Source organism: Emericellopsis cladophorae (genome assembly GCF_022114955.1).
Source record: "Emericellopsis cladophorae strain MUM 19.33 chromosome Unknown NODE_72_length_84747_cov_98_521442, whole genome shotgun sequence".
NCBI lineage: Eukaryota > Fungi > Ascomycota > Sordariomycetes > Hypocreales > Bionectriaceae > Emericellopsis > Emericellopsis cladophorae.
Genome location: NW_026250997.1, coordinates 1 through 27,184, shown reverse-complemented (window position 1 = coordinate 27,184; position 27,184 = coordinate 1). Strand labels below are relative to the sequence as shown.

At 52.6% G+C, this 27,184-nt stretch overlaps 5 protein-coding genes across 5 annotated transcripts; 4 read left to right on the top strand and 1 right to left on the bottom strand.

Moving 5' to 3' along the window:
- Positions 1-1,068: 1,068 nt before the first annotated feature.
- J7T54_003340 (uncharacterized protein) lies at positions 1,069-4,764 on the top strand (the record flags this gene model as incomplete). Its single annotated transcript, XM_051509837.1, has 3 exons — positions 1,069-1,956; positions 2,007-4,691; positions 4,753-4,764. 3 exons carry the CDS (start codon positions 1,069-1,071, stop codon positions 4,762-4,764), a joined length of 3,585 nt encoding a protein of 1,194 aa, XP_051359189.1.
- An 8,109-nt stretch (positions 4,765-12,873) lies between these two features.
- Positions 12,874-16,624, top strand: J7T54_003339 (uncharacterized protein; the record flags this gene model as incomplete). The annotated part of the gene is made up of 5 exons (XM_051509836.1): positions 12,874-13,048; positions 13,220-13,872; positions 14,134-14,146; positions 14,259-15,193; positions 15,260-16,624. The coding sequence occupies 5 exons, from the start codon at positions 12,874-12,876 to the stop codon at positions 16,622-16,624; spliced, it is 3,141 nt and encodes a 1,046-aa protein (XP_051359188.1).
- Positions 16,625-19,600: 2,976 nt separating this feature from the next.
- Positions 19,601-20,716, top strand: J7T54_003338 (uncharacterized protein; the record flags this gene model as incomplete). Its single annotated transcript, XM_051509834.1, has 1 exon — positions 19,601-20,716. One exon carries the CDS (start codon positions 19,601-19,603, stop codon positions 20,714-20,716), a length of 1,116 nt encoding a protein of 371 aa, XP_051359187.1.
- A 1,957-nt stretch (positions 20,717-22,673) lies between these two features.
- Positions 22,674-23,193, bottom strand: J7T54_003337 (zinc knuckle; the record flags this gene model as incomplete). Its single annotated transcript, XM_051509833.1, has 2 exons — positions 22,674-22,769; positions 23,026-23,193. The coding sequence occupies 2 exons, from the start codon at positions 23,191-23,193 to the stop codon at positions 22,674-22,676; spliced, it is 264 nt and encodes an 87-aa protein (XP_051359186.1).
- A 3,658-nt stretch (positions 23,194-26,851) lies between these two features.
- On the top strand, positions 26,852-27,184 carry J7T54_003336 (uncharacterized protein; the record flags this gene model as incomplete). The annotated part of the gene is made up of 2 exons (XM_051509832.1): positions 26,852-26,962; positions 27,038-27,184. Coding segments are annotated over 2 exons (258 nt in total), but the record flags the coding sequence as incomplete, so codon positions are not given.

Here is a 27,184-nt window from a genome sequence, read left to right as displayed (position 1 = left end):
GACGGGGTGCACGAGGTGGTGGCGCGTGCTCTTATCGATAACGGGGCAGACATCGTTGGACACGTAGCCCTTGGGAGTTCGGCCGGAGACCATAAATGGGTCTCCAGCCTGTTGATCTGGTAAAATCGAGATACCATTGATAACGGGCGCTTGACCTTTAGTTTTCTCCCAAAAGCCTTATATTCATTGCTCGCCCTTGGGCTCTCTAAATACAGCGATGGAACAGATATCTGTCCATTCCCCCAAGGTGCCCGATGGACAGCTCGCTCGCTACAGCGGTCGCCACGCTGCCGGCTAGGTGTGTGAGGGCGCGCCTGCCACGAGAGTCGTAGTAGTGATAGGAAGCCGGCAGAGCATCGGTGCTGCCATTGCTGCTCGTTAATACGACGACTATGAAGCGTGAGGGCCTGTGGAAGACCGGCCATGCTCTCGCGCGTTGTTGGACCGCTCTCACACCGGCGGAAGCGAGGCGTCTCGCAGAGGCATGCAGAATGGAATCGACTATAAAGACCGAAAGCGGGAACTCGCAGCGGTGCTCTGCCGCAATTGGGGGATGCGAGGACGCCCCAGGCCACTTTGCACACGCTGTCAGCTCCAGGCACCATCCACAAACAAGACGGGCTCGACCCCGTCGTCTCACCGTATCTCGACCGATTCCCACACCTCATCGTCTCTTCGACGCGATAGAGACGTATCGTTCTCGTTGTCAACGCGACTTGACGATTTGGCCCGCTTTCTGATGTATGTTCCAATGGTCGAGTCGCGTTGTCGCGTCGTCATGACGGCGCACCTGGTCAAATCGAGATGATTGGACGCCGACGCACCATCGCCATGCAACCCCGCTCCCCGGCGCCAGCTCGCCGACAGGAGAGCGAATACCTCAACGCAGCACACCGCAGCAGCACGAGAGCCTCCAGTGGCCCACCAAGGGCAAGGAGGAGACTTCAAGCGCAGTCTCGCAGACGACTGCTGCGTGTACGATTGTCAGGACGGGCTGTTGGAAACCAGCTCTGTCTGGAGCAGAGCCATGATTGCCGTCAGCCTCGTCCAGGGCATGTCCCTGGCCGGATGGATGTCTGCTCTTTGTCTTCTTGCTGGTGCCATTGCTGCGTATCTCTGGTTCTGTCCCACTGCGGCGCATTCCGAACACGCACCATCATCGCCGCTCCAGAGGGCTCGACACAAGCCACGCGAGGGGTCCGCCTCTCTCAGGTCAGCCCCGATAAGACCGACACGGCCACAGACATCGACATTATTGCAGTCCACGGCCTCGACACGAAGTCGCCAGACACGTGGACGTGGCGGCGCCCGAAGTCGCTCTGGACGCGCCCAAGGCGTACCGAACACCCGGAGAGCGGCGTCAACTGGCTGCAGGATCGACGCATGCTCCCGGAAGCGGTAGGACGCGCCAGGATCTTCACGTGCGACTGGCCCGCTGAACTTCTTCAGCCGTCGGACTTGGTCCAGAAGAGACTCGACGAGTATGCTCTGCTGCTGCTCGACGGCATCCAGAGGCGGCCCCGGGCAACGAACGGTGCGAGAGGAGAAGACCGGCCGCTTTTCTTCGTCGCGTCGTGTCTCGGGGGCATTATCCTAGCAAAGGCCCTCTTGGAGGCCGACAACGAGAGCAGCAGCTACTGCCGTCTCAGAAGAGCCACGCGTGGCATTGTCTTCCTTGCTACGCCGTTCCGCGGGACCTCATTCCAAGACGTGGCAGCTTGGGCAGAGCCGGGCGTGAAGGCCTGGGCTGCGGTCCGAGGCCGAGAATCGAGCAGACTGCTCGACAGCGTGAAGGGATCGGCTCTCGATCTTGAGGTCCTGGTGCGACGGTTCACGCAGCTGTGCCAAGACGACGACTATCCCTGTGATGTGTTCAACTTCTACGAACTCGGTGTGACGAGCCTGACGAGCAAAGTATTCCCTTGGCTGCCAGCCTGGCTACGCCGGGAAGAACCCGTAAGCCTCGCGAAGCACCGCTGTCCCTCGTCCTAGTTAACTATTACTAGTTGGTCGATAGTTCCTCGGCGACTTTGGATATGGTCCAGCAACCGCTGCCGCTTGACCGGCCTCACGTCCTGACAAACAAATTCGAACACCCTAAATGTCCCGATTACGAGAAGGTTGCCGGGAAGATCCAAGAAATGCTCCAGAGAATCCGCGAGGGGAGTCCGCTAAAGCAAGCGGACGACTGGATATGCAAACAGCACTATAATGATGACAAACTCAAGATTGAACGACTCTCTGGCGAACTGCTGTCGATGGAACAGTGTTATATCAACCTCTCAATCGTGGAGCAGCACAAGAAAACTATGCACTACTTGGAGAAAAACTCAGAGGAAGGGGATATAGCGTCCAATTCCTCCCCATTTTCTCTCTTCGCTACGCTCAATACGGAGACACCGGATAAGACAATCCAGGTCGATTTACCGGCAGTCTTTAACACGCGGAAATTGGGGGGCGGCGAGGTGAATCCCAGACGAATTCTCATCCGAGGACGCGCCGGCGTGGGCAAGACGACCTTGTGCAAGAGGATTGTCCATGACTTTACTCGGCATGGCACATGGGCGCACTTGTTCGATCGAGTGCTATGGGTGACTTTGCGGAAGCTTAAGGCACGGTCAGCCACAGGCTACAACCTTGAGAATTTACTCACCCATGAGTATTTCTGGAATTGGCCAGGCGACGGCAGGTATCTCGCCAATGCCCTGGTGCGTGCTATTCAGGATGGTAGAACTCTGTTTATTCTCGATGGCCTAGATGAGGTATCCGATCTCCTAGACCCGGATCATAAGATGTTCGACTTCCTCAAATGGCTCCTGGATCAGCGCAACGTCATAATCACGTCCCGGCCGTACACTAAACTCCCAACCACTATCACCCTCGACCTCGAGCTAGAAACAATCGGGTTCTACCCAGATCAAGTAATTGAGTATCTCCGAAATACTTTTCCCGATCCGCAAAAGACCAGCAAGATTTGGTCCTTCCTTCAAGATCATCAGCTCATGCAAGGTCTCGTTCGCATCCCGGTCCAGCTAGACGCGCTCTGCTTCACCTGGAACGAAGGCTTTGATTCCGCGGTGACCCTTGATACCATGACCGCTGTTTACCAAGCAATCGAGCAAAGGTTATGGAAAAAGGATATTCCGCTACTGAATAAGAAACACGAAGGAGAGCTGGTCACAAAACTACACATCCAATCGGCTAGCCGGTTCAGAGTCGAGGCACTCGCCGGACACGAGATCTGCTTTCTAGAGGGTCTTTCTTTCACTGGGATGCATAACGACGTGGTTGAGTTCGACCAGCAGCTTCTTAACGAAGCCTTCGACCGCTTTGCGCCAAATCTCCTACCCGACGCGACCTTGCCACGCCTTTCCTTCCTGAGGACCTCGGATCCATCGTCAAAGATTAGTAACCAAAGCTGCCACTTTCTACACCTCACTTACCAAGAGTATTTTGCGGCGCGGTATTTTGTACGGCAGTGGATGGCAAATCCACCCAAAAACTTGGTGCTTGCTAGTCTGGATACTCAAGACGCTGGACCTACGCCTATTGAATATCTCAGGAAGCACAAGTACACAGCACGGTATGACATCCTATGGCGCTTCGTAGCCGGCTTGCTTGACACAGTGGGAAAGGCGGATGAGTTCTTCGACGAGATTAGGAAGGAGCCGATCGACCTCTTGGGCCTGACGCATCAAAGGCTCGTCATATATTGCCTGAGCGAGGTGCAGGCTCGGCCGCAATCAAGTTTTGCAGCACTTCGAACAAGACTCGAGGACCACCTGGTGGAATGGCTGTTGTTCGAATGTAAATTCCGGAGCGGCTCGTCGTTAGCATGCGAAATGGAGCTTCCGTCGCTGGTCTTGTGCAGGGCACTCCAAGGGGCGACCGATGAGGGCCGAGTCAAGCTCGTCGACGCCTTGCGATTACGACACAGCATCCCGACGTGCGTAGCCGATCTACTAGAATCCTGGCTAGAACCCCATGCACAGAAAGAGCTAGTAATAAGGATCTTGGCCATCCTAGGTCCGCATTTAATCCTGTCCGACGAGATCCTAATGCGGGTGGCGGCGCGGCTCGACGATAGCCACGAGGACGTCCGAGCGGCGGCCATTCGGGCGCTCGCGGCACGGGAACAGCTATCCGACGAGATCCTCACGCGGGTGGCGGCGCGGCTCGATAATAGCTATCTATTCGTCCGAGGGGCGGCAGTCCAAGCGCTCGCGGCACGGGACCAGCTGTCCGACGAGATCCTCATGCAGGTGGCGGCGCGGCTCGATGATAGCCACGAGGACGTCCGAGAGGCGGCTGTCCAAGGGCTCGCGGCACGGGACCAGCTGTCCGATGAGATTCTCACGCGGGTTGCGGCGCGGCTCGACGATAGCAATGTATTAGTCCGAGAGGTGGCTGTCCAAGCGCTCGCCGCACGGGAACAGCTCTCCGACGAGATCCTTACGCGGGTGGCGGCGCGGCTGGACGATAACGATCTATTCGTCCGACTGGCGGCCGTCCAGGCGCTCGCGGCACGGGACCAGCTGTCTACCGAGATCCTTACGCAGGTAGCGGCGCGGCTCGATGATAGCCACGAGAACGTCCGACGGGCGGCCGTCCGAGCGCTCGCGGCACGGGAACAGCTATCCGATGAGTCCCTTACGCAGGTGGCGGCGCGCCTCAACGATAGCCACGAGAAGGTCCGACGAGCGGCCGTCCATGTTTTTGTTTCTAGAACAAAGCTACGTGTTGGGATTATAGCTCCCTATCTGAAAACCTTGTACACATTCTTGCTGAAGGGGAATTCGATGGGTGATGTCTGTTGGCCCACGACGACCGAGGAGTCTTACTTACAAGTCGACCAATCAGCACTGGTCCACTTCCCTGGCTGGTCAGAGCGGTTTATAAGTATGATTTGGGATATTAGAACGGAGTTAGGTGTTCCTCGAATGGTACCGGCTATCGCTCTCCCCGTCGACCGTTCATTAGGATAGTGAGTCGTATGGAACCTTGGAAGTTCTTATTTATTTAGCTGTTATAGAATGGTCGAGGAGAAAGGTGGAGGGCATACAAGCCTATTCTAAACGTCTGAGCCTAGCCTATACTAGCGTCACGTCTTCCGGAGCCGGTTTATGACGCTCCCCTTTTCCTTTTCTACTACCATCGGAATCGTGTCTCGAAAACGCTCATGTTTGTCGAGCATACGATTCGATCGGAACGGTAACTGTGTTATCTTCCAAACAGCGTCCGGCAGTTATAACACTCATAGACCAAGGCCAAAGCCACCATCTCAGGGTGCGGTGGCATGCAATGAGGGCTCGTCACCAACAACAGGATTGAGGTAGCGGAAAGGCTCGCTGGCCACAAGTCTAGCACCGGCACTTCGTTTTGTTCTCAATATGCCGGGTTGACGGAAAAGCTCCAAATTGAGAGTGAAAAATAATCATGACAGAAAGGTGCGATGGGGTAGGGCTCCAGGCGAGTTAGCTCGCTAGGAACAGCTCCTAAGATTTACACAGGAGAAATGTGAACTATGATAGGCTGGATACAGTACCGCACTCAGGTTTCTATTGTTCCAGTACCACTCTCTGCTCCTCATGGTCACTAAACGGATTGAACGGATTTAGCCTCACACTGACGCCATGGGAGGCACCCATTTGGCAGTGGTGGTTGGGGCCGGTTGAGTCCAGGTGTATAGTCCTCGGCCCTTGCTACTTTAAGAATTCGGTTGCTAGTGCACTCATAACACATGGTAACCCAGTTGAGCGAGGAAGATTATTCACGTACAGGTAGCCGTGGTCAGTTCCGGGCCATCTAAGCGAAGACATGTTTGAGCCGTTATGACCCTTCAGCGTCGCCGTGCAGGCGCCCGTTACCGCCTCCCACACCTTCACGGTATTATCGTAGGATGAGGACACGAGCCGGTACGATTCAGGTAAGAAGACCAGGGGATTAACTAAATCGATGTAGCCCTCGAGCGTCACCAAGCAGCCATCCCAGTGTATGTCCATCTATGGTAGTAGAGATAACTAAGGAAACTGTCGCTAAATATGTCAGAATTGGGGTTGCTGAAGAGATTGAAAAGGTGCACCACGCCGCGTGGTCGCTGTCCGGTAGCGACGAGTATAGAGGTCCTTGGTGACCGTATTAATCTCTTGATCTTCCTAGAATTATCCACAGCTGTGAAGACTTCTCACCCCTGTGCACGTGACCCAAATAGGGCCTCCCGTGCCACCCTAAGACCGGTAACAACCTTGTTAACAGAGAAGAGAGAGAAGGAGGACTATGGTTCTCTACAGTAGTAGATATAAATAGTTTAAGGATAGATGATTTAAGTGTACACCTATTGGTCGAGACATTTCAGCATACTTTTGAAGCTTTACACTACTGTACACAGAGTAGCACTTGGAAGATTGAGGGTCTAATTGAAATGAGTGACCGTACAGTCACCGGCTTCATTGAAGTAAAGTAACTGCTCATGGAGCCATGTCTAAGTTCTGACCCCGCTGTTTAAGAAAGGGGATAGAAGTGACCTGGTAATTAGGACCTCCACGAAGACGTATTGGCTGCATCAGATGACGCAAATACCAGCGTTGTTGTGCATCAACGCAACATTCTCGACACTTTCATCTCTGATCATTACATGACTAAACATCTCCTGTTCTGCTGTTTGATTGCATTGTTGCATTGTCGATACGTGACTCCTTTTTGCTTTCCAACACCCACCACGCTCGGACAAGACCCAGGACCATATCTTTTATCAATATCTGGACCAGGTGTGAAATCATTCGCGTCACCCGAAATAGGGGAAGTTGCGGTTTTCGTTTGATGACTCCGACCGGCTACGTCTGAGTGTCGCGAGAAATTTGCTAGAGAGAGGCATCACTGAGATGGACGCCAACCTGTCTTGTCCTCCAGCCATATCCTGCGTTCTTACCATATATTGTCTTCCCGTTAGTTGAGACCAGATACTGAATCGCGTCATCGCCAGTGGCATACTTGTCCATGATGCTAACATTGTCTTGTATGTGCGTATCAGCCTTGGAGCAAATGTCTAGACACTGGCAAGCCGTCTTCCCTTCGTCTCATAGCCTTATTAGATCAGCGGCTTCTCCTTCAGATGCCATAAACATCTTAGACTCCATTGTGAAGCGGTCAACGAGATCAGACATGTGCTTTTCCAGCCTCACGAAGTTTGGTGGAGGGCTGTTCCTGCATTGCTGAAGACCTTCATTGATTAAGATTTCGGGGACACTTGCGCCTGCACGGGCTTCAGGCAAATTGCCATACTGATGGCTAGGTCTGAGCTGATTTTGGTCGATATGCTCGGATAGTTGGGCGCATATTTGGAGGCATTTCTCAGTGCTAAGCCGCCCGTCCTTGATACCACGAAGTTCACTGAAATCCAAGACGGATTCTGTCACTGTGCGGAAGATCGCCAGATCGAGTTCATCGTCGATACCTTGGAGGTGGGCTTCAAGGTCGTCGGTAGCTGTACTTATCAGTTCGCAGTAGCGTTCGAGGCTTTCTGCCGTGGCAGACGAGTTTCGACTGCTTTTTGTCGCGAATTAGCACATCCCTGAATAACTTTTAGAGAAGTAAAAGCGTACAGGGCTGCGTCCATGAGAGCAATGCTGATGGTGGATTTGTATCCTGGGAGTAGCTGTCTGAAACCATCAATATCGCCGCCCACATATCGTAGCTTTGCCCAGTCCCAGAGGCTCGCACTGTCGATATTTGACCGCGTCGAACACTTGAGCATCTCTTCTTGAAACTCTTAACAAGCATTTCCACAGCGCAATACGGGCAGTTCAAGGGCAGTGAGAGCTCCATTAGTCGTGGAATTGACAGTGCTGGTTAGCGTCCGAAGTACTCCGCTCAAGGCTTCCAGCTCTTCTGTCAAATCCCGGACTCGTTCAGGGTGGAATTGAAAACTCTTGACCGCATCGTACAGCAAGACACTAGACTGGAGGGCAAAGGCCGATAAAGTGAGAAGGCCGGTCGCTAGGCCTATACTTCCAGCCACTGTTTGTGATTTGGGAAGTTGTGAACGAGATATTATGTCGGAGGTCGGTTTCTGTGGATGGCACCATCAGGGCTGCTCATGTTTGCCATAGTTGTATTTCCGGACTCTAAATTCTTGATTCTACCACGACGAAAATGGCAACATTACCTGCGATGTGCAGTGTTATTAATCACAGTTGCAGTTCACGTAGGTGCGCAGTTGTCTGGTGGCATCAGCAAATAAAAACTTCAGGCTACATCTAAAGACGAGGTGCATCTGTCTTGTGGTGTGAATATGGCATATCCACGTGGACAAAACTTTCAAGGTGTATGGGCCAGCTACCACTCGAGGTGCGAGTGAAGGATTCGCTTAGACCCCCATCAGATTCGTTTTCGTCATACAGCGACTCAAGCAAGTCTAGCAGTGAAGCTATCTATAGCTTCGAGGATTAGTCTGATCGAGGTTTTGAGATCTAATTCTGTCTTCTGATGCCCGAGCTGAATATAAGGGGCTCGACTTCGCTCTATGAAAATTACTGGTATGGCTGGCCTCTGATACTTCGTGGCGGTCATTAGCCGCACATGATGCCTTGTTAACCCGAAAAATTGTAACGTTACTATGAAGTAAGAATGAGTCGTTCTGTAACAATCTGATGATTTGGAGACAAGTAGTTGAATATAAAGCTAGGATCTCCTCGTTGTTCATATACGGTTTTGCTTAGTCGTCTCGCCTCTAAAACAATCACGAAGCACGTACGCTCGAATGCATTTTTTTTAACTAATTTTTATTATTATTGAAGAACATGACTGGATGGTGCGGCAAAAAATACAACATCTCGTTACCAGGCTAACCTACGTCAATGCTAAGCTCGAAAATCTGCTCGTAACAGCTAAAGAGCTCTTACCAGTGGATATGTGTGATAGTGACTGTGGGGACTTGAAAAAATACTCGAAGATGTACTCCGAAGTACTGGACCAGATGTACCAAGCAAAACTTCGCCTTGACCGAACACAAGATAAAGTCTACCTCGACGCCGACGCGGACAGCATCCCGTTGCGACAACTGATGATGGCAAATGTATTCGCTCTTACGGTAAGGCTCCGAGTAGCATTTGTTGTGAATCAGTTCTAGTCCATTCTGTGGAGTTACTTATATTAACATCTCACCGTCCTGAAACGCTAACCCTAATGAGGTACAACCACTCATCCTCCTCCTTACGGTTACCATAGCTAAGACGATGCGGCCCCGAGCGGAGGGAGATTAAACGCTGAGGCGTACGCTAAAGTAGTGTGGCGTGTGCAGGTAGGAATATCGCTGAGGCGTTGGAAATGATTGGATACCCCGCGATTCGAATGCCAGTGCAAGCGGTTCGGTTGCGGACTCGGCACCTACTCGCCGGGATTATCCGGGCAACAGGGGGCGCTCACATCTCAGCACATCGTCGCCAACGGACTATCCATACATTAAGACCTACAATCGAGGTAGACAACTAATTTTATTGAAAAGAAAAACCAATCTGAAAACAGGTGTTGGGGTAAGACGGGTTACGTTCACAAATACTCGCGCTGTCGCCGGAACGGTGGGCATAGCGAACAAAACAGTGCCTCAGGGGTTTGTGACAATGGTGTAAATGGTGCGGAGGTCGGCAGGCTGTGGATGCTGACGTTACCGCAGCGCTCAATACGCCAATGGCCGTCGGTCTACAATCGCCACCCACACAATATGCTACAAAATCAAGCATTGACCCTAGATTCCTCGCAATCCCCTTTCTAACTTCTGGGGGCTCATCTTGACTTACCCGCTTGCTATCCCGAATTACCAGCTGCTTTTTATGAACGACCCACTACTGTCCTTTCCAGATGGCGGATCCATTGAGCATCATTGCGTCGCTATTAGCAATCGCCACGGCCGGCGTCCAGTCGACACGGTCTTTAAAAGGGACGGTCGAGCGCTATAAAACACGCGATTCAACCCTGCGTAGGCTTCTAGACGAGACCGGCGACACGGAAAGGGTGTTGACAGCGCTGAGGGACTTGTTGGCAGCTTCCATGGCTCAACCTGCACTCGACATCAATACCTCCATGGCTGCGCTCCTTCGCGAGCCTATCGAGCATTGTAGAGAGGTGTGCCATGAGTTTGAACTCGCTATGGAGAAGTTCGGGAAAAAATCGAATACAGGCTTTTTAGATTGGGCGAAAATGGAGTTCATGAGAGGGGATATCAATCAATTCCTAGACACAGTGGCAGGGTATAAGGCCACTATCTCAGTAGGCTTGGGTGTTCTCACCATGTGAGTTCTGTTTCAATCCTTCTGCTCCTCACTACCCTCTATTTACGTCTGTGAGGTTACAGTATGCTGATTTCTGTATGCAGGCAGACAGTTAGACTGTCTCATCGAGCACTTGAAGAATACGATGAGCTGGTGCAGAACACGATGTACGATCTCCAGCTCCGGCTGCAGCGCATTGATGACAAAATGCATTGCTTAACAAAGGCGAGCATCTCTGGCATCACAACAACGAGCATAGATCTGGACAATGAGCGACAAGTGACAGAAAAATGCTTGCAAATTTGTCAAGAGGCAAAATCTTATTTCGAGTCTTTGGCAAGGAAAGATGCAAGTCTACTGCAGGAATCCCCTCAGGAAAAAGGCGAAAGTGATATACAGGCCAAGTTCGAAGCAGAGCTCCTCACCCGTCAAATTTTCAAAGACAATGAAAGAAGCTTCGCAAAGGTCATTACTCGACTTCGAGAGCGCCTCGAGGCCGTTGTTTTAGACGGCGACGCGAGCGAAAGATCGCGATTGCAGGAAGACATAGAAATGTCCACAAAATGTCTCGAGGTTTGCAACTTAGCGTCTACCGAGGTCTCCAACCAAAAGATACACATCATCGGAGAGGCGACAGCCGACGGAGACAGCGACCACACGGTCGTCACAACTTTGGCGGATTTGTTCAAAGTGGGGAAGACGATGTCCAAAAACAGATCGACTTTGCTGGTTGGTTCGATGAGTGATGAAGCACTCATACAATTGTCCCACGACCGATACAATAGCCGTTACGGGCGTGCAGACATGAACAATAATACCACTCAGTGCCAAGGCACAGCCGTCAACTACGAGGCACCAAGCCTTGGCCCAACACGCTCATATCCAGGGGACAAGAAGACCCAGCCTCCATATCAAAAGACCACGCCTACCCCAAATGAAATGAGGAGGAGAGTCCCAAGTCCTCAATCCTTCCAGAAGAAGCCGAGGGAAGAGTGATATTCGCGCTCTTGTTCTGCCGCAGGTCAATGGTCGCTCGGGCTACCACAGAGGTTAGCTGGTGACGCCAAAAGGGATTCGTTAGGCACACGCGGCCATGATGAAGGCAGAAACAGACGAAGAGGTTGTCGGACAGGTTATGGGATACCAATGGATAGAACCATGTCCATGGCTTCTCTGGCGGGTCTTGGTGGCGCTTGTGATGCAAGCCGTTTGAGTAATTGTCCAACCGAACGTCACTTCAGAATCCCGTAGCGCCGCAAATACAGTACCAAAGAGTTGTAGAGTCTGGTTGCAAAGGAAAGTGCTGTAAGTCAGACACTCTACTTATTGGGCAGAATTGGATAGAGGCACCAGCCAGTCAACCATCGTCCCAGACCATCGCACCCCCAAGGCAACAAGTCAGCTCTCAAGGAATGATATCGTCCTAACGGCCAATTCAGAACTGGTGTGTTAATCACCCAAGTACAGTATCTAAAGAAGATGCTGATGCTATGAAAAGAGGAAGAACGCGATAGCGCGACGATGCTGCCTTTTGAGAGCAGCTGTGGGCCGAATGTGTAGCCTGACCAATCAAGGCAGTGACTGGCCTGTCACACAACATTTGGCATGCAACATGCGTCTGACATTATTCCAGATTAAGCACGACTCGTAATGATGGCCATTCTGGATCGTATCGTATTTTCGTTGGTCTATCGTGGCTCATCTCATGTGCGTTGTCTATAATCCCACCGTCAGCGACGCAACCGGAGCGACCACGAAGGCTCGGATGAGGATAACACTCATACCCTCGACCCGACAGCCCGGGAGCGGAGAGTGTTTACCTCGTCGAATGGCATGTAGTTCCTGCTGCTACGGCCGCCGCATGCACCTGAGAGGGACAAGCAAAGAATCTCGGGGTTTTGAGAACGCGTCAAGTACGCGGTTGTGCACCCGCACCACCATCACGCGCTGACTGCCGTCCGACGCGCGGCGCGCCTACCCTATACCGCTCACGAAATACGAGTCGAAACGGCCGTTTCTTTGCCTGCCTGCATAGATCTCTCCGACGGCGTGGACGTGGTCTATAAACTATTCGGCCCGCTCGCTAGTGCGGACGGCACTATCTGCAGGCTGTTGTCCTGATGTGACTTAGAAACCGCACGCCATGAGTCCTGGCTTGCTTCTCGTCGTCTATCCCCATTGCGTGTCGTACTCTCGATAATTGAAATAGGTCATGGCGCTCTGTGGCCGTCTGAAAAGCAAAATATCTTTTACGCCCATGAGAAGGATATGCCCCTTCCTTTCTATGGTCTTCCGCCCTGAATCATGGTAATCGCAAAGTCGTCTCCGCGCCTGGTTTCCTCGCCATCTGTGGCAGCTTCGATGATAGGCTCGAGAGTTTCGTTGGTTGGCGGCAACGAATATCACCTGTGGTTGGCTGAGGCGGCCGCTCAGCCGCCATCAGCGCATGACCAGGCTTCACCTGCGTCAACTTACGTTGCTGCAACCCTCGCTCATTGCTTACGGCGAACGGGCACGCCCACGCTTTCCGCCTGATCACTAGCGAGCACAACAGTCTCATTTCATACAGAGCACCTCGACCAAGCAAAGCGACACCTACTGTCGCACTATGCAGACCAGACTACCTAGATGCCCCGCTCGCCGCGACGACTTCGAGATCGCTATTATCTGCGCGCTGACGTGCGAGCGTAATGCCGTCGAGGCTGCTTTCGACGAGTTCTGGGACGAGGACGGCGATCGATACGGCCGTGCCAATGGCGACCTCAATCATTATATTACTGGTCGTATGGGAGTCTATAACATCGTACTAGCTTAGTTGCCGCACATGGGCAAAGCGAACGCCGCGAGTGCCGCTGCAAGCATGCGGTCGAGCTACGTTAACATTCGACTCGCACTCATCGTTGGCGTGTGCGGCGGTATGCCTCATGATACGAACGGCCATAATATCTTTCTAGGCGACGTTATTATTAGCAAGAGCGTGGTGCAGTACGACTTCGGCAGGCAGCACCCCGATAAGTTTGTGCGCAAGGATAGCGTCGAAGATAACCTCGGCCGAGCGAACAAAGATATTCGGAATCTAATAGCAGTCTTCGAATCAGACCGTGGAATCGACAGGCTCGAGGAACGAGCCACACAAGTACTGCAGGAATTGCAGCAAAAATTACCCCGAAGGCGGTCCGGGAAGTACGACAGCCCTGGAGCCGCTCAAGACAAGCTCTTCAAGTCGGATTACCACCATAAGCATCAGAACAAGCTGAACTGCATCTGCCAAAGCTGCCTCGGCGACTTTGATCCTGTCTGTCCGGAGGCGCTTAAATCGCCGTGCGATGATCTCGGTTGTGATCACAGCTTCTTAGAGCCTAGGCCTCAACGCCTAACACAATCCCCTGCCGCCCATACAGGGGTTATTGCTTCGGGCGACTTAGTCCTTCGGTCGGCTGCCCATCGAAACAAGATCTTCATGGAGACCAAGGCGGTCGCATTTGAGATGGAGGGAGCGGGCGTTTGGGACGAGGTTCCTTGCATCGTGGTCAAAGGGGTGTGCGACTACGCGGACAGCCATAAGCACAAGGGCTGGCAGGATTATGCAGCAGCAACTGCCGCTTCAGTCTCTAAAGCCGTTCTTGAGCGCTATTTACAAACAGACAAAGCCGTTCAGCCATCATCCACCAATCACGAATCCAGCCCACACAATTTCAATACTAGCAGCGGCGCACAGAACAACAATACCAATGCAGTCCAACAGAATTTCTTTGGAACAGCTAATTTTTCTAGTTAGTGACGATATCTCTTATTTCGTTTAAAATCAGTATTATTTACATATTAAATAACTAAAGAAGAAACTATAGATAAGAAAACCGTTCACCAGGAAAGGAAGGAAGGTATGTCATAGCACCAACTACATTCTCGACTACACAGCGTGTAAATATATGGCTGTATTTGCTTTAATGTGTCTCAAGTCTTATGTGATAATGTCATTCTGACGCCTTCCAGATTGTCTGCGCTCGCTAGCCTTTGCCCGACTCGGGGCCCGCCGGCACGACATCGAGCCTGCCCTCGCCGGCACCTGTGACTGGCTCTTTGCCACCCCCGAGTTCCGCGAGTGGTGTCGCCGCGACCGCCTCGCCGACCATCACGGCGTCCTCTGGCTCAAGGGCAAGCCCGGCGCTGGCAAGTCCACGCTAATAAAGCATGCCCTCCAGTACTGCCAGCACCACTTCCTCGACCACTTGATCGCCGCGTACTTTTTCAATGCGCGGGGCGACGCGAGTGAGAAGTCGCCCCTAGGCATGCTCCGGTCGATCACCTATGAGCTTATCAAGCACGACGACACTATCTACAGACTCTTCGTGCCGCGCTACGATGACAAGACGCGCCTAAACGGTGATAAGACAAGGGCGGGAGGCCGTATCATGGGCCTTCTAAAGCTATATGATTGGTCGTTTTCCGAGCTCCGCGACTTTCTTCTTGAGGTGATCAGATGGCAAGGGATGCAGAACGGCGGAGCGGTAAAGCGGCCGTTGCTCCTGCTAGTCGATGCCCTTGATGAGTGCTCCGATGACGGCGTTCGTATTGTCGTGAAAACGCTCGAGACGCTAAGTAGTTGTGCCGCGCAGGCGAACGTTACGCTCCGGATCTGCCTATCGAGCCGTTACTACCCTACAATCACAATACAGAAACACCTACCACTCTACGTGGACAGTATAGACGGGCATAGCCAGGATATTGCCGCCTATATTAGCGATACCCTCGTGGGAGATAACGCGGAACTTCAGGCTGAAATTCAGCGTAGGGCGGATGGCGTTTTCCTTTGGGTGGTGCTAGTGGTTGAGCAACTTAACATTGCCTACGACGAGGGTGAGATTGAGGCAATGTGGACGGCCCTTCAGTCTGTGCCGGATAATATCGAGAAGATTTTCGAGGCTCTAGTAAGCCGAGAAGGATGAAAGCGAGAGGAGACGGCGCTAGCGCTACAGTGGGTATTATTGGGCCAGCGGCCACTCTTTCTCGACGAGCTCTACTATGCTATAATATGGGCTACGGGCAAGAAGGAGGTGCTGACGCAGCACCGGCTGACGTCGGATGATATGCGTCGACGGATTATCTCAGCCTCGCGAGGCCTTGTTGAAGTGCGAAAGCCGAAGAGTGAAAATTTAAGGAACGACGATGAGCAGCGATTTCAGGTCCAGTTCATCCACCTATCCGTCAACGACTTCCTCTTCCGCCAGGGCCGACTCGGCCAGCTCGACCCGACTCTCGGTCCCGACCCCGTCAGCGCGACTCATGGCCGCCTTTGGGCTATCTGCTGGCGCTACATAAAGCAGTGTATTGCATGGGACCATAACGATTCAGTCCAGCGACGGCCAAGCGCAGAGTCGGTCACCCAGCTCCAACATGACTACCCGTTTCTCGGCTACGCCACCCGTTATATCTTTGCCCATGCGGACAAGGCAGTGTCACGTCCTATCAATATAGGAGGCCCAGGAGACCCGGGACTGGCGGCCAGAGCGGATTCGCAAGAGGCAGTGGTCTCATGGCTCGAGAAGCAGGCGACGGGGCTCGAATGGTGGGTAGGGTTCGTCCGGGCTACTGCGGGCGACTATGAGACGAGGGAGAACATAGATGCAGACCTTCTCTATATCTTGTCTTTCGGAGGCTATAGCAATCTGGCGCGGATTGTGCTAGCGACGGAGCAGCTTCGCATCAAGACTGATCTTAACGCACAGGCCCAGGTCGGCGACTACGGGACGGCGCTCTGTGCGGCGGCGGCGAGAGGATCGACAAAGATAGTACGAATCCTGCTGGCGGCCGGGGCCGATGTGCATCTCCAGGCCCAGGTCGGCGACTACGGGACGGCACTCTGTGCGGCGGCGGCGGGAGGATCGACAGAGACGGTACAAATCCTGCTAGCGGCCGGGGCCGATGTGCATCTCCAGGCCCACTTCGGCTGCTACGGGACAGCGCTCTGTGCGGCGGCGGCGGAAGGGGAGATAGAGACAGTACAGATCCTGCTAGCGGCCGGGGCCGATGTTAATTTCCAGGCTCAGGTCGGCCACTACGGGACGGCGCTCTGTGCTGCGCAGAAGAACGGGTATCGCGATATCGAGCAGCTGCTACTTGAGGCTGGGATTCATCCCCGTAGCTCGAGCCCAGACTGGACAAATACGCTGATAGAGACTGAGGCTCAGGCTACCGCTACCACGCAGACTGCGGCGCCCGTCGAGGACGCGGCTATACCTGCGCCAGCCTTCCTGACGGGCAGGATATGGAGGCGCCTTGGGCTATCGGCAGTAGCTGCCCTTCTTCTCTCTTATGTTTTTGATTTCTTTGTCTACGGGGAGTCATACGGGTCGATCTAAATCTATATGAATGTACATAACTTCGATTTACTAGCGCCTGAAATTGTAGTTGGACTGGCAGCTAGTCCGACGAGTGATGTCTAGGCTCCCAGATGCTTAGGTTTAGAGAAAGGCCCTTTCTCGAATCCTTCCGATGTTACCTCCCCTCTAAATACAATGTCCTATATTGTCCATACTCTGTGATACACTTTGGAGGTTGTATGACCATTCAAACAAGATGCATCCGCGCTGTGTGTGGGTGTCACGTGCTAGTCACGTACACGCACAGGTACGATAGCGATAAGATAGCATTGATAACGCCGCAGCCAACCAGGCTGCGTGCACACGATTCGAGGAGCAGCCGCGCCATGCCTATTTAGGCTGACCGACCAGCTGCCCAAGGACGTTTGAATTGATCATCCTTATTCCACCTGTTTGATCTGGCTTTTAATTAATTAGTGCATCAGCTTCTAGGGAGATCAAGAGATTGATATAGTCACCAAGTACGGCGTACTCGCAGCGACCTAGCTTCGCCCTCCCGACGTTGTGTATCTTCCCACTCCCTTTATCGAAACAAGTTCTAACAACGGCCTTATTTACGGGATAAACTCTAATTAGGATATAGTGTGTTGGGTGGAACGACAACGCAGCAGGAAACGGATCAGAGCCGCTGGGCTCTGCCTATCCGACAGGAAGATGGATGATGCCGACGGGTATGGCTGCCTTGTGTAACGTCGATTGCCAACGACAACCGCATCGTCGGGCGTGGAGGTTATCACAAAGGCTGCCGCCACGGCATCACGAACAGCAACAACGCAGCGCATCTACGCTCTCGAGATCAATTGAAGGATTTGGCAGAGGTCCTGAGCAAGATTCGACGGGTCTGCCGGGGCGCCAGGCCCGCAGCCTGGGTGGTGGTTGTAGATCAAAGTACAAGAGTAATAGAATTCAAGTAAAGAGGGGAAAGGTTGATTGACTAAGGTAATGGAGCGTAAGGCTCCTTATAAAGGACTATAGCACGATGACTGTAAACGACTGATAGCCATGTGCGCATACTGAAACGCGAAAGAAAAAAATCCAAGGGCCAACCCCGACTCGCACGTAAATAGCTATCACTATATTCTCCGTCTTCTCTGTTTCGTGCTCTAGCCTTGTAAGATTCTTTAATTTTTTGCCCAGCTTGCTATATCGCTCCGATAGCTCCGGTTCGAGATATAACTCGTCTAAAATAGCTACCTTAGGATAGTCCGCCCTCAGTTTTAATAAAAGAAGGGAAAGGAGTGTAATTCAATATCTTAAGGCAGTAGAACTCTTCTATTATAGCCTAGGATAATATCTACGACAGGATCACGGTCTGTTTAAAGAGGTCTAGGTATCCTTCTCGGTCGTGCGACTTCGGCTCCTCGAACAGCCAGCGGGCCCGGGACCTGACTAATTCATTAAGCCAAGCGTCATCAGCTCTCGAAGCCAAATACCGCGCAGCGCCCTTCACCGCTTGGAGGAAGTTCAAAGGAACAAGTTGGTCCGAAGAAATCCACCACTCGTTCGTTGGCCAGGTGCAGCTGTTAATTATAGCCCGGTAGCGCAGTCACGGCATGGAGCGCTACAAGCTGCATCTACGCGAGGGGAGGCGGAAAAAAGGTCCTGATTGGTTGCCACGGCGTTTACTGTGGTTGCGCGCACTTTCCGTGTTCATCGCTTCAACCACAAAGCGGGGAATACAACCCCTGCTCTGTCCTTTTCGCAGCGTCTGGTTGGCCACTACTGTGACTACACCCACGTTCATGTCTAATACGTACAACGGACGGCCATTTCCATTGGAGGCTTCAAAGCGCTTTAGATTCAAGGGGTAGGCGGAAGACCTTCGTGAGCATTTGTCCTACGGCCGGGGACGAGACACAGACGTTGTCGCGGTGAAGTATCAGGCTCTGAAGCGGCATCGTTTGGACGTAGTTGGCCCAGAGAACGACAGGCGTTCTTTTGGTCCCGTGGCCCGGTCACACGGCAAAGGATTGTTCCAGGCTCAGTAGCTGCAGCTTCCTCTTGTCGTTCTGCATACCATCTTCGATCTCCTGGGTTATCACGCAGGCCGGAAGTGCCTGGCGGCTCGTTATTGGCGCAGCAGCGTCTCGTGTACAATCTGGCTGACTTCTGTCCTGCAAGCCACAGTGCGTTTACCACGGAAACCCGCGAGGACAATGTTGAGCCGTCTTCGGCACATGAACAGCAAGGAACGTACTCGGACCGGTAAGGTAGTCTAGGACCCTCGCCGACAGTGAAGACGACGTAGGCGTTTTTGGTTTCTGGTGTGCCAACGATCTGGTAAAGTGGTTCTCCGGTACAGGGATGGACCTTGTTACTACATCTCTGGAATACGTGTTGGAAAAAGACTTCTTACAGGTCCGAGGGGTGGACATCGAAGCCGCAGTAGACGCCCATGTTTGATCTTCGTCGGTTTGTGGGGAAGCGCCGCGGAGGATATGGTGTAACAATCGCAGGACCAACAAGGAATGGCTAAGGGTGTGAAGGGATGAATTGACACCAGCGCTTAAACCGGCCAGTACAATGCTTTCGTAGAGGCTGTTCAGCCGGCCAACAGTGTCAACCACCGAGGCTACGACACTGAAAGTACGTGTGCAGTTCGGGGTTGACACAGTTGGCAGTTATTGATCTAATATCCCACCGTACGCCACGCTTCTTTGCGTGACCTAGAGCTGAAGAACTGAGACGCAGGTGACCTGCTGAAGAGCACCATATTCGTGTCAAGGATGCCCTCTTAGAGTTGCGCGCGGTTCAAGCGAGCTCAGCCGCACCCGATTAATGTATAGTAATGCAGTGCCTCGAAGGCCGCCACCTCTTCCTCATACTTTGTGAGTCAGAGGTGCGCGCCTACTAATAAGGGCTTTGCATCGTACAGACGGGAGGGACGACTTGAGGCATTTTACAGCACACTGAATGTGGAATACCCTCTTGAACAGCCGCTGAGTCCAAGTCGACATGGCAACCCTACCGACCCCAGCTCAATTCCCCTCTCTCAAGGACACGCGCGACTTCTTGAAGGACACATCGCAGCAATGTATCTGGTACCTACCAAAGCCACAGCGTCTCTGCCTATGCAAGATCACCAATGAAGATGTCTGTGAAGCCGTTGGGCTGTTGGAGAAGGTCAAGAATCCAAGGCTCTCGGTCGATGAGCGGTTGAACGTCCTCGAGGAGGTCGCAGAGCTCTGTTGCTGCCCCCGCCACCATCGCAGCAAGATCTACGGCACTAAGATTGGTGAGAGGGTTGCGCGTATCTGGTACGAAGAGCTGAAGCTCACGTCAACGCCGAGCCCCAGCAAGAAAGCCCAGCCTGTCGCCGTTGCCGTCCCTGTCTCGCCTCGCCGGATGTTCGCAAGGCATCAGGTCCACACGACCGAGTCCATGTCCGAGCGACTCTGCTCGAAATTGGATCTCAACACGGGCACGAGCGGCTCAATATACATGTACACGCACGAAGACAGCGTCTTCAGCGGCATGATCAAGATCGGGTACACCTGCCGGTCCATCGCGAGTCGACTCCTCGACTGGGGTGATTGCGGGCACGGCGAGCCGACGCTGCTCGCTTCCATATCCAATATCCGGCATCCAGAGAGGGTCGAGCTTCTGACGCACTTTGAACTGATTGATGTGTGGCACGAGATGATGTGGTGTAAAACTCACGGCCGGACGCACATTGAGTGGTTCAAGACGGACGTGGACGAGGTTAAGGACATCGCAACCCGCTGGAACATTTGGATGCATGAGGCGAACCCCTACGACCGACGGGGGAAACTCAAGGAGGGCTGGGAGAAGTGGTGCGCGTGGCTTCTGAAGAAGGGCTATGCCATCAACTCGAACAACATGCTTTGGCTTCATGAGTGGGAAGTCGGGAAGCGCAAGAAGATTGCTGAGGCGGAGAAGGCTGAGCGGAGAGCTGAGGGGACGAGGAGGTCAGAGGTCAAGGTTAAGAAGGAGGAGGAGGAGGAGAATGAGCGTCCGTTGCGGTCTCTTCCTTCCCGGCGGGAGGAGACTTCTTACTCAACGCGAGCACGGAAGGTCAAGGTTGAGGAAAACCGTACGAGGAGAGTCTAACGGCTGAGAAGGTGATGAGCGGCTTTGAGATTGAATTGACTTAATTTTGCCAGGCTCGTAATTTCTAATTCAGAGCCGCTTCTACCGTTAAAAGCACAAAATCTGCTTTTGACCGCTGCACCCGCCTGTGGCAGGCTCGCAGCCCGGTTAACGCGCAGGCCTGCCACGGCGATCAGTCATCCATGCGTACAAGAACGCGACAGGTGTGCACTAACTATCGCCCGTGACTGTAGTTGTACCAGGCAGCCTATTCGGCTCCTTGGCCCCTACATTGTGCGTAGACGCGCGAGCAATGTGGCTGGACGCGGAGCATTCGTCGGCTCCGTATACAAAGGCCGTCCACTAGTGTCTACCTTTGCTTCCATATCAATAGTAAGGCTAAGGTACTTCTCATATGTTCCATACTCGGAGGGGTGTGATTGATGCGATTGGTTCGGCATCCAGTCGTGGCCGGGATAGCTGATGCGTTGCCCACCACTTATGAAGGTGTAGCTGATCACCCTGGCAAAAACTTAGTACTAAGTGGCCGTGATTAACTACGCTTGTTCTTGTTGAGGTGGGGAAGCTCAAAGGCCCGCTCCAAAAAGCTAGTCAGAAGTGTAGTCAAGTAGATTCTTTCCTGGCGGCATTGGGAGGCCTAAGGGCACCTAGCAAGAGCCTAGGCAGAAGTGAATGTAGCCCAAGAGACTCCTTGTTGTTGTAGTGGGATTTTCGAAGGCCCCATGACAGGACCTAGTCAGGAGTCGATCTAATAGACAGGGCTCCTTCTTGGTTTATTGAAGAGCCCTACGTACGCCTGAATAGCGCTGTCGACTACATCCACTTTTAACCGAGTCCTTGTTAGAGTACCCGGACTTCCCCCCACCCCACCAGGAAGAATAGATGTCGACCGCATCCATTTATACTAATTCCGTATTCGTATCGCTAAAGGGCTCTCTCGCCGTGTTTGTACCACTGCAGGCATTAGAGAAATCCAAGAGTCTTTTCAAGTCACATAACAACTAGACAAGAATAGTGATGCTATAAAAATACCCTGGAATGGCAGATCGAAGCTCCTATCTAAATTCCGGGCTCTGGTTCACTTCCTGTGAGAGATGGGGTCTTCTGCTGCGCAATGGGGCAGTACAACTGGAGAGTTTTAGGGCACAAGAAGATGAGGCGGTGCAGGTGTCATGGGAGCAAGCCGGTGCTGAGGCCAACGTTGGGAGGAATTGTCTTGCTTGAGGCCCTGTACTACTGGCCTCCATTTCTCGGGGAGTCGATGAACTCAGATAGGCCGAGCGGAAAGAAGGCGCCTGTATCAACAATGAGAGACTCGGTTCCTTTTAAAGCATCTAGTACAGAAGGATGTGTCTTTGTGGCCGTGTCATCCGATCTTGGCTGCCCTCGTAGTTGTAGCAGTGTCTGGGCAAGTTGGTGCCCCGTGTCATCGGCTCCCAGAGAAGTAGACTCGAGCGAAGTAAAGGAGTTATGGTCCATCTTGGGGCCAGACCTCGGATCAATTTTCTGGCTGACATGTACTGAACCAATGCAAGACATCGGGTGTTGAACTCGTCCATCATCTCAAGCAGCTCAGCTGCCTCATCGTCTGATCGCTTTATTTTGCTCCCTCCCATTGCTCGTGGTGTAGATGAAATTCCCCTATAACGACTTGTTCTATTCCGTGTAAGCTCTGCGTTTCTCGCCTCAGCCGAGGTGGAGTGTTTCGCTAGCTTTCTTGTCGCTGATGGGGTTTGTGTACATTGTGGATGGCAACCTCGCTATTGCTTTCAGCATTTGTCTTTAGTATCAGCTTGCAGAGGTCTCTTCCTGCGTCTTTAAAACTCCACTGGGATTGATCTAGTTGTTTGCTAATTAAGAAGTAAATCCTGGTCGATTCACTCTTTTCCATATCCGAATAGCATAGGTGGAAGAAATCTTTAGCTGGGTGGTGTGTCGTGTCACTGAAAGAGTTTTTTCACGGTTCCTGGACGGCGATGATATCGTACTCCCGGATTCGTGGGTCACGGAACAATGTCGCCATGACGGTGTCCTTGGACTTTCTGACGTTGTACTGCAGTATTGTGAGAGTAGGTTTTGTGATCATTCTTCATTAAAAATGTCCATTTGTGAGCTGTCTTGTGTCCAGCGTATATTTGTGTCTAGTGACTCTAGTGCGCGTTGTGATCTCGTCACTGCCCGTTTCGATCTTGTGTTCTCAGCGTTCGTCAGATCGGTGATAACGTGGATGCTTGGGCCGGAATTTTCGTCCTGCAGCTGGCTATCTGTTGGGTTCTGACGCTTTTGGATCTTCTTGGTAGGCGATCTACTGCGGCCTTCTCGCGCTCTTTGGATTGGCGTGGTTCCAGGGCTGGGCGGCGGGATCTCGTCGTTTCCTTAATTCTGATCTGCTCGCCGCCCGCGGCGGACACGGGTGGCACTGGGGCCTCCGGGTGGTATTTCGGTCGTGCCTTGTAGGCAGCCTTGACCTTGGCCATTTCTTCCTTCCGTGTCGGGCACTGCCCGCTCTAGGCTTCATGTTCTCCGCGGCAGGCGGCGCATTCTGGTGCGCCATATCGTCGTTCTTCGCGGGACACTCTCGGGTCTATTATTGCCCTGCATTGGGTTCCCGTGTGGCCATATTGCGGCATCTGAAGCACTATCTCAGACGGCACTGTCTGTACTATCGTTCGCACTGGAAGACCTCGCCCTGCTAAATCAGTCCTTCGTCGATAATTCTGTTTATATCCTCCGCTCGTGCGAATTCCATAATCTCAGATAACACCGAATTTGAGGATAACGACTTGGTGAGCCAGCCTATGTATTAGGTCTCTGCGTTAGGGATAAACCGTTTGTTATCGTGTAGGATCCCATCTCTCAGTTCGTTAAAGTAATCCATATCCATGGAGATAGTGCGGATTCCGTGTGCTAGTACGTCGTAGGTCACAACGAGCACCTTGGCGCCGTTACCGATTCTGTGTCCCCGGTCCTCTGCGAACTGCCGCAGGGTCTCCGTCTCTGCGTTAGTTACGGTCTTGGTGCTGAGGTCACTACTCAAGCTGGTTCGAAGAAACCACTTTGATCTTGTTGATGTGCTCGTTGTTGCGTTTTTCAATGGCCCTGTCGGCGTGTGCTTCAGGCTACGTGGACTCATGGCTCTAATGCTTGTGATGGTGACCGGGTCTCGGATATTCACGATAATTTCACGTTGCACTTGGACGGGGGATGTTCAATGGTTCACGGGGTTGTGACTGCTTCCAGCTAAGCCGCCTCTGGCGACTATACTGGCGTATGTCTAGGCAATATTGCTCTGGTTTGGCGTGGCATTGGGTTTCATGTCTTTTACCGTCTTGTATGTAGCCTTGCGTTCCGACGGCTGCTTTCGCGGTTCCTCCCGTCGCGAGCGCAACGTTCGCGTTGTCTTGGATCGTCGTGATAGTCTGTTTGGTTATTTTGTTGAAAGTCTTCAGCTCGTCTCGGATATCGCTAATGGCTTTACTGGTATTCTGTGCGGCTGTCTTTGTTTCGTGCTGCGCCTTGCGGATTGCTTCATGGATATGGGTAAGGTCTGATAGACACCAAACTTCGACGATGAGGTTCAAGGCTCTGAAGAAAGCATATCTGACTTCTCGCGGCTCTATAGGCGGTCTGAACGCGCTCTCAATTGACGAAGTGCTTTCTGCAGGGAGGTGCTCAATTTCGCGGCGTGCTCTCGATAGTTGGTAGGCCAGATTTGATCAGGCCAGGGGTCACCATAGTACATGCGTCGCACTTGGGCTATGCGACGGGCACTTGGCCATCGAATTGATCTTTCGGAGCGTGTTGCGGCGCAATAAATGGCTATTGTTTCAAAAATTTCGTACTCGCTGGTGATGATGATTTTTCCCCCTCCCCAGCTCGACCGCTTAGCGATCGGCTGCCCTATACCAGCCAGATGATTCACGTGGAGTGGGCCGCACACTGACCTCGCCCCCTTTTCCCCGCCAGACACGCAGCAACTAAACGTAGACCAAGGGCGCAATTTTATAACATCCAACCGTTGAAGACTTATTCAGTTCCTCACATCTCCCCACCTCTTGATTCCATCTCAATACTTAGACTGCAACGTCCTCACACTATGTCAGCGCGGTGGGTGCCCCCGCCACCGCTGGCGGCGCAATGTATCAAACCTTTTATGCCATTTCCGCCAGAACTCTTGAACGCAGACCACCCCGATGGTAACAAATACTATACACGAGCCAACCTGTACATTCGAGATACTCTGCAAAAAATCACCGACAACTCTCATTCACACGACCGCCCGTACTCTTGGGGACTCACTATCTTTCGTACGGTCTACACACCCGGGTCTGACGAGTTGTTCCCCCGAGCAGTTGAGAACTTTTACTTCTTAGCGAAACAATCTATCCTTAGAGAGCCAGCGTCTTCGAGAGATCATCTCGAGTATCCATCAAATCTCGCTCCGAACGTGGCTCTGGCGGAAAGGTTCTACTGCGACATTGTCGAAGACGCGTCCGCTCTTAATGGTGCACGGCCGGATAAAGTGGGCGAGTTATTCGACGACTGGATCGAGAAGCATCATCGGGATAAGGGATGGCGGGAATTTGTACCCTTTGGCTCGACGCTCGGCAGATTCGAGTTCTGTATTATGTTGGATCAGCAAGGTCTTGATCATCTGTCGCAGATGCGTGTTCCCTTGCCTGATCAACATGTGGATCAACTCTACGTCAAAGTCGTCACTGCCCTCAAGCGCGAAGACCTTGGCGGAGAAGGGCAAGTTGATAGTCATAACGCAGGGAGATTGTGGTTGCGAGCCGAACTTCCCAATATGATCTTAGGCCTCTGCATTGGAATGATGGACACTGACTTGAGTCTCGATGAAATTGGATGGGTTGATGAAGTGGATGGAATTCTTAATTACTTTACACCGAAAATGACCTGATCTTTTGCAGGATACACGTCCTTCCTAGCGTATAGCCTGTCTAAAATTTCAAGCACTATCCCTCTCCCTATCCACATGTCGGTCCCGTGCAGTAGGCCGACCCAATAAACACTTGTGCGCTGCGCTTCATCAATTCTGTATCCAGGGATGAATTGGCGGCTAGGAGCAGGTCAATGTGTATACCCGTCCCATAGAGATCGCAGCACAGCTACAGCCTTCTTTGCAGCATGCCACCTGTCGCATTCTATGGTAGTACCCTCAGCGATCGTAGAGTTCTGGGGATGGTCCGTGGGAAATCGAGTGTAGTCGTCTTCAGTATGAGGCGTGACGGTGCCATCGAGCCCACCACCACTGCTGGCGTGGTTATACGGCCAATGCTGCGCCGGGGGGCATAACGCCCAGTCAAACGCCTCGCCACCAGCATCTAGGTTCAAACACTCGAAATTGAGCCGAGGGTTAAACCTGCGCAGATCCCCGCCTCGTAGTTTCTCCTGCCCCTCAAGGTCCTGGCACGTGCTGTTTTGAGGATGTTCGACTAGAGAAGCGCATGCTAATGGTACGCAGAGGTCCTTGGCGTCCCTCCAGACTTTGTAGTCAGACGGCGCGTAGGAGCTCATGCCCGGATGGTCTTGGTCGTCCACCATCTAGTACCCAGAGGCGCGCCTCGCGTGAGAGCCACTACCGCGTTCCCCGGCCTAGACGGCTAGAAGCTCTGCAGGGGCGTCTTACTCGAGGGTTGCATTAGTGTCGTTGACTTTGCGAGCTTGGTACTTGGATCGGATTGCCTCAGCTACCTGAATATGGTTGCCAGTGGGTTTCTGGGGCTATGTATGAAGATGGTGATGAACAACAGCTCAGAAGAGAAGGAAGATGATGAGTTCTCTATCTGAAGAACATGCTGATGCTATGGAAAAGAAGGAAGAACGCGATAGCGCGAAGATGCTGCCTTTGAGGGCAGCTGTGGGCCGAATGTGTGGCTGACTAATCAAGGCAAACCTGCCTGACAAACAACACTATGTCTCTGCCACCATATGGGCCGCGCGAGAGAGCTAGGCTAGGATGCTGTAGCTGATGGAGGCGCCATCTCGAATGGCAGAATCGTCCTGGTCTCTCTGCACACGCTCGCGCCGGGCGGCAACCAGGTTATTCGGGTCGGTCTCGAAATCAAAAGGCTCCGCTGGCTTTCCGACGCTTGTAGCCTCTTGAAACTCGAAATGATTGAAACTCGTGTAGTGCACCCTGCTCTTGCTCACCACGGCAAGGACCTTGAGGGCCTTGTCGATCATAGCTTGAGGGTCGTCGCCCGCCGCGAGACTGCTGCTACTGTTGCTGCTGGCTGCATTTCAGGCCAACTAAGATGCTGTGGCAGGGCAAAAGACTGAAAGTAACACGGCCACGAGAAGCAGAAGAAGCAGAAGAAGCAGAAGAAGCAGAAGAAGCAGAAGAAGCAGAAGAAGCAGAAGAAGCAGAAGAAGCAGAAGAAGCAGAAGAAGCAGAAGAAGCAGAAGAAGCAGAAGAAGCAGAAGAAGCAGAAGAAGCAGAAGAAG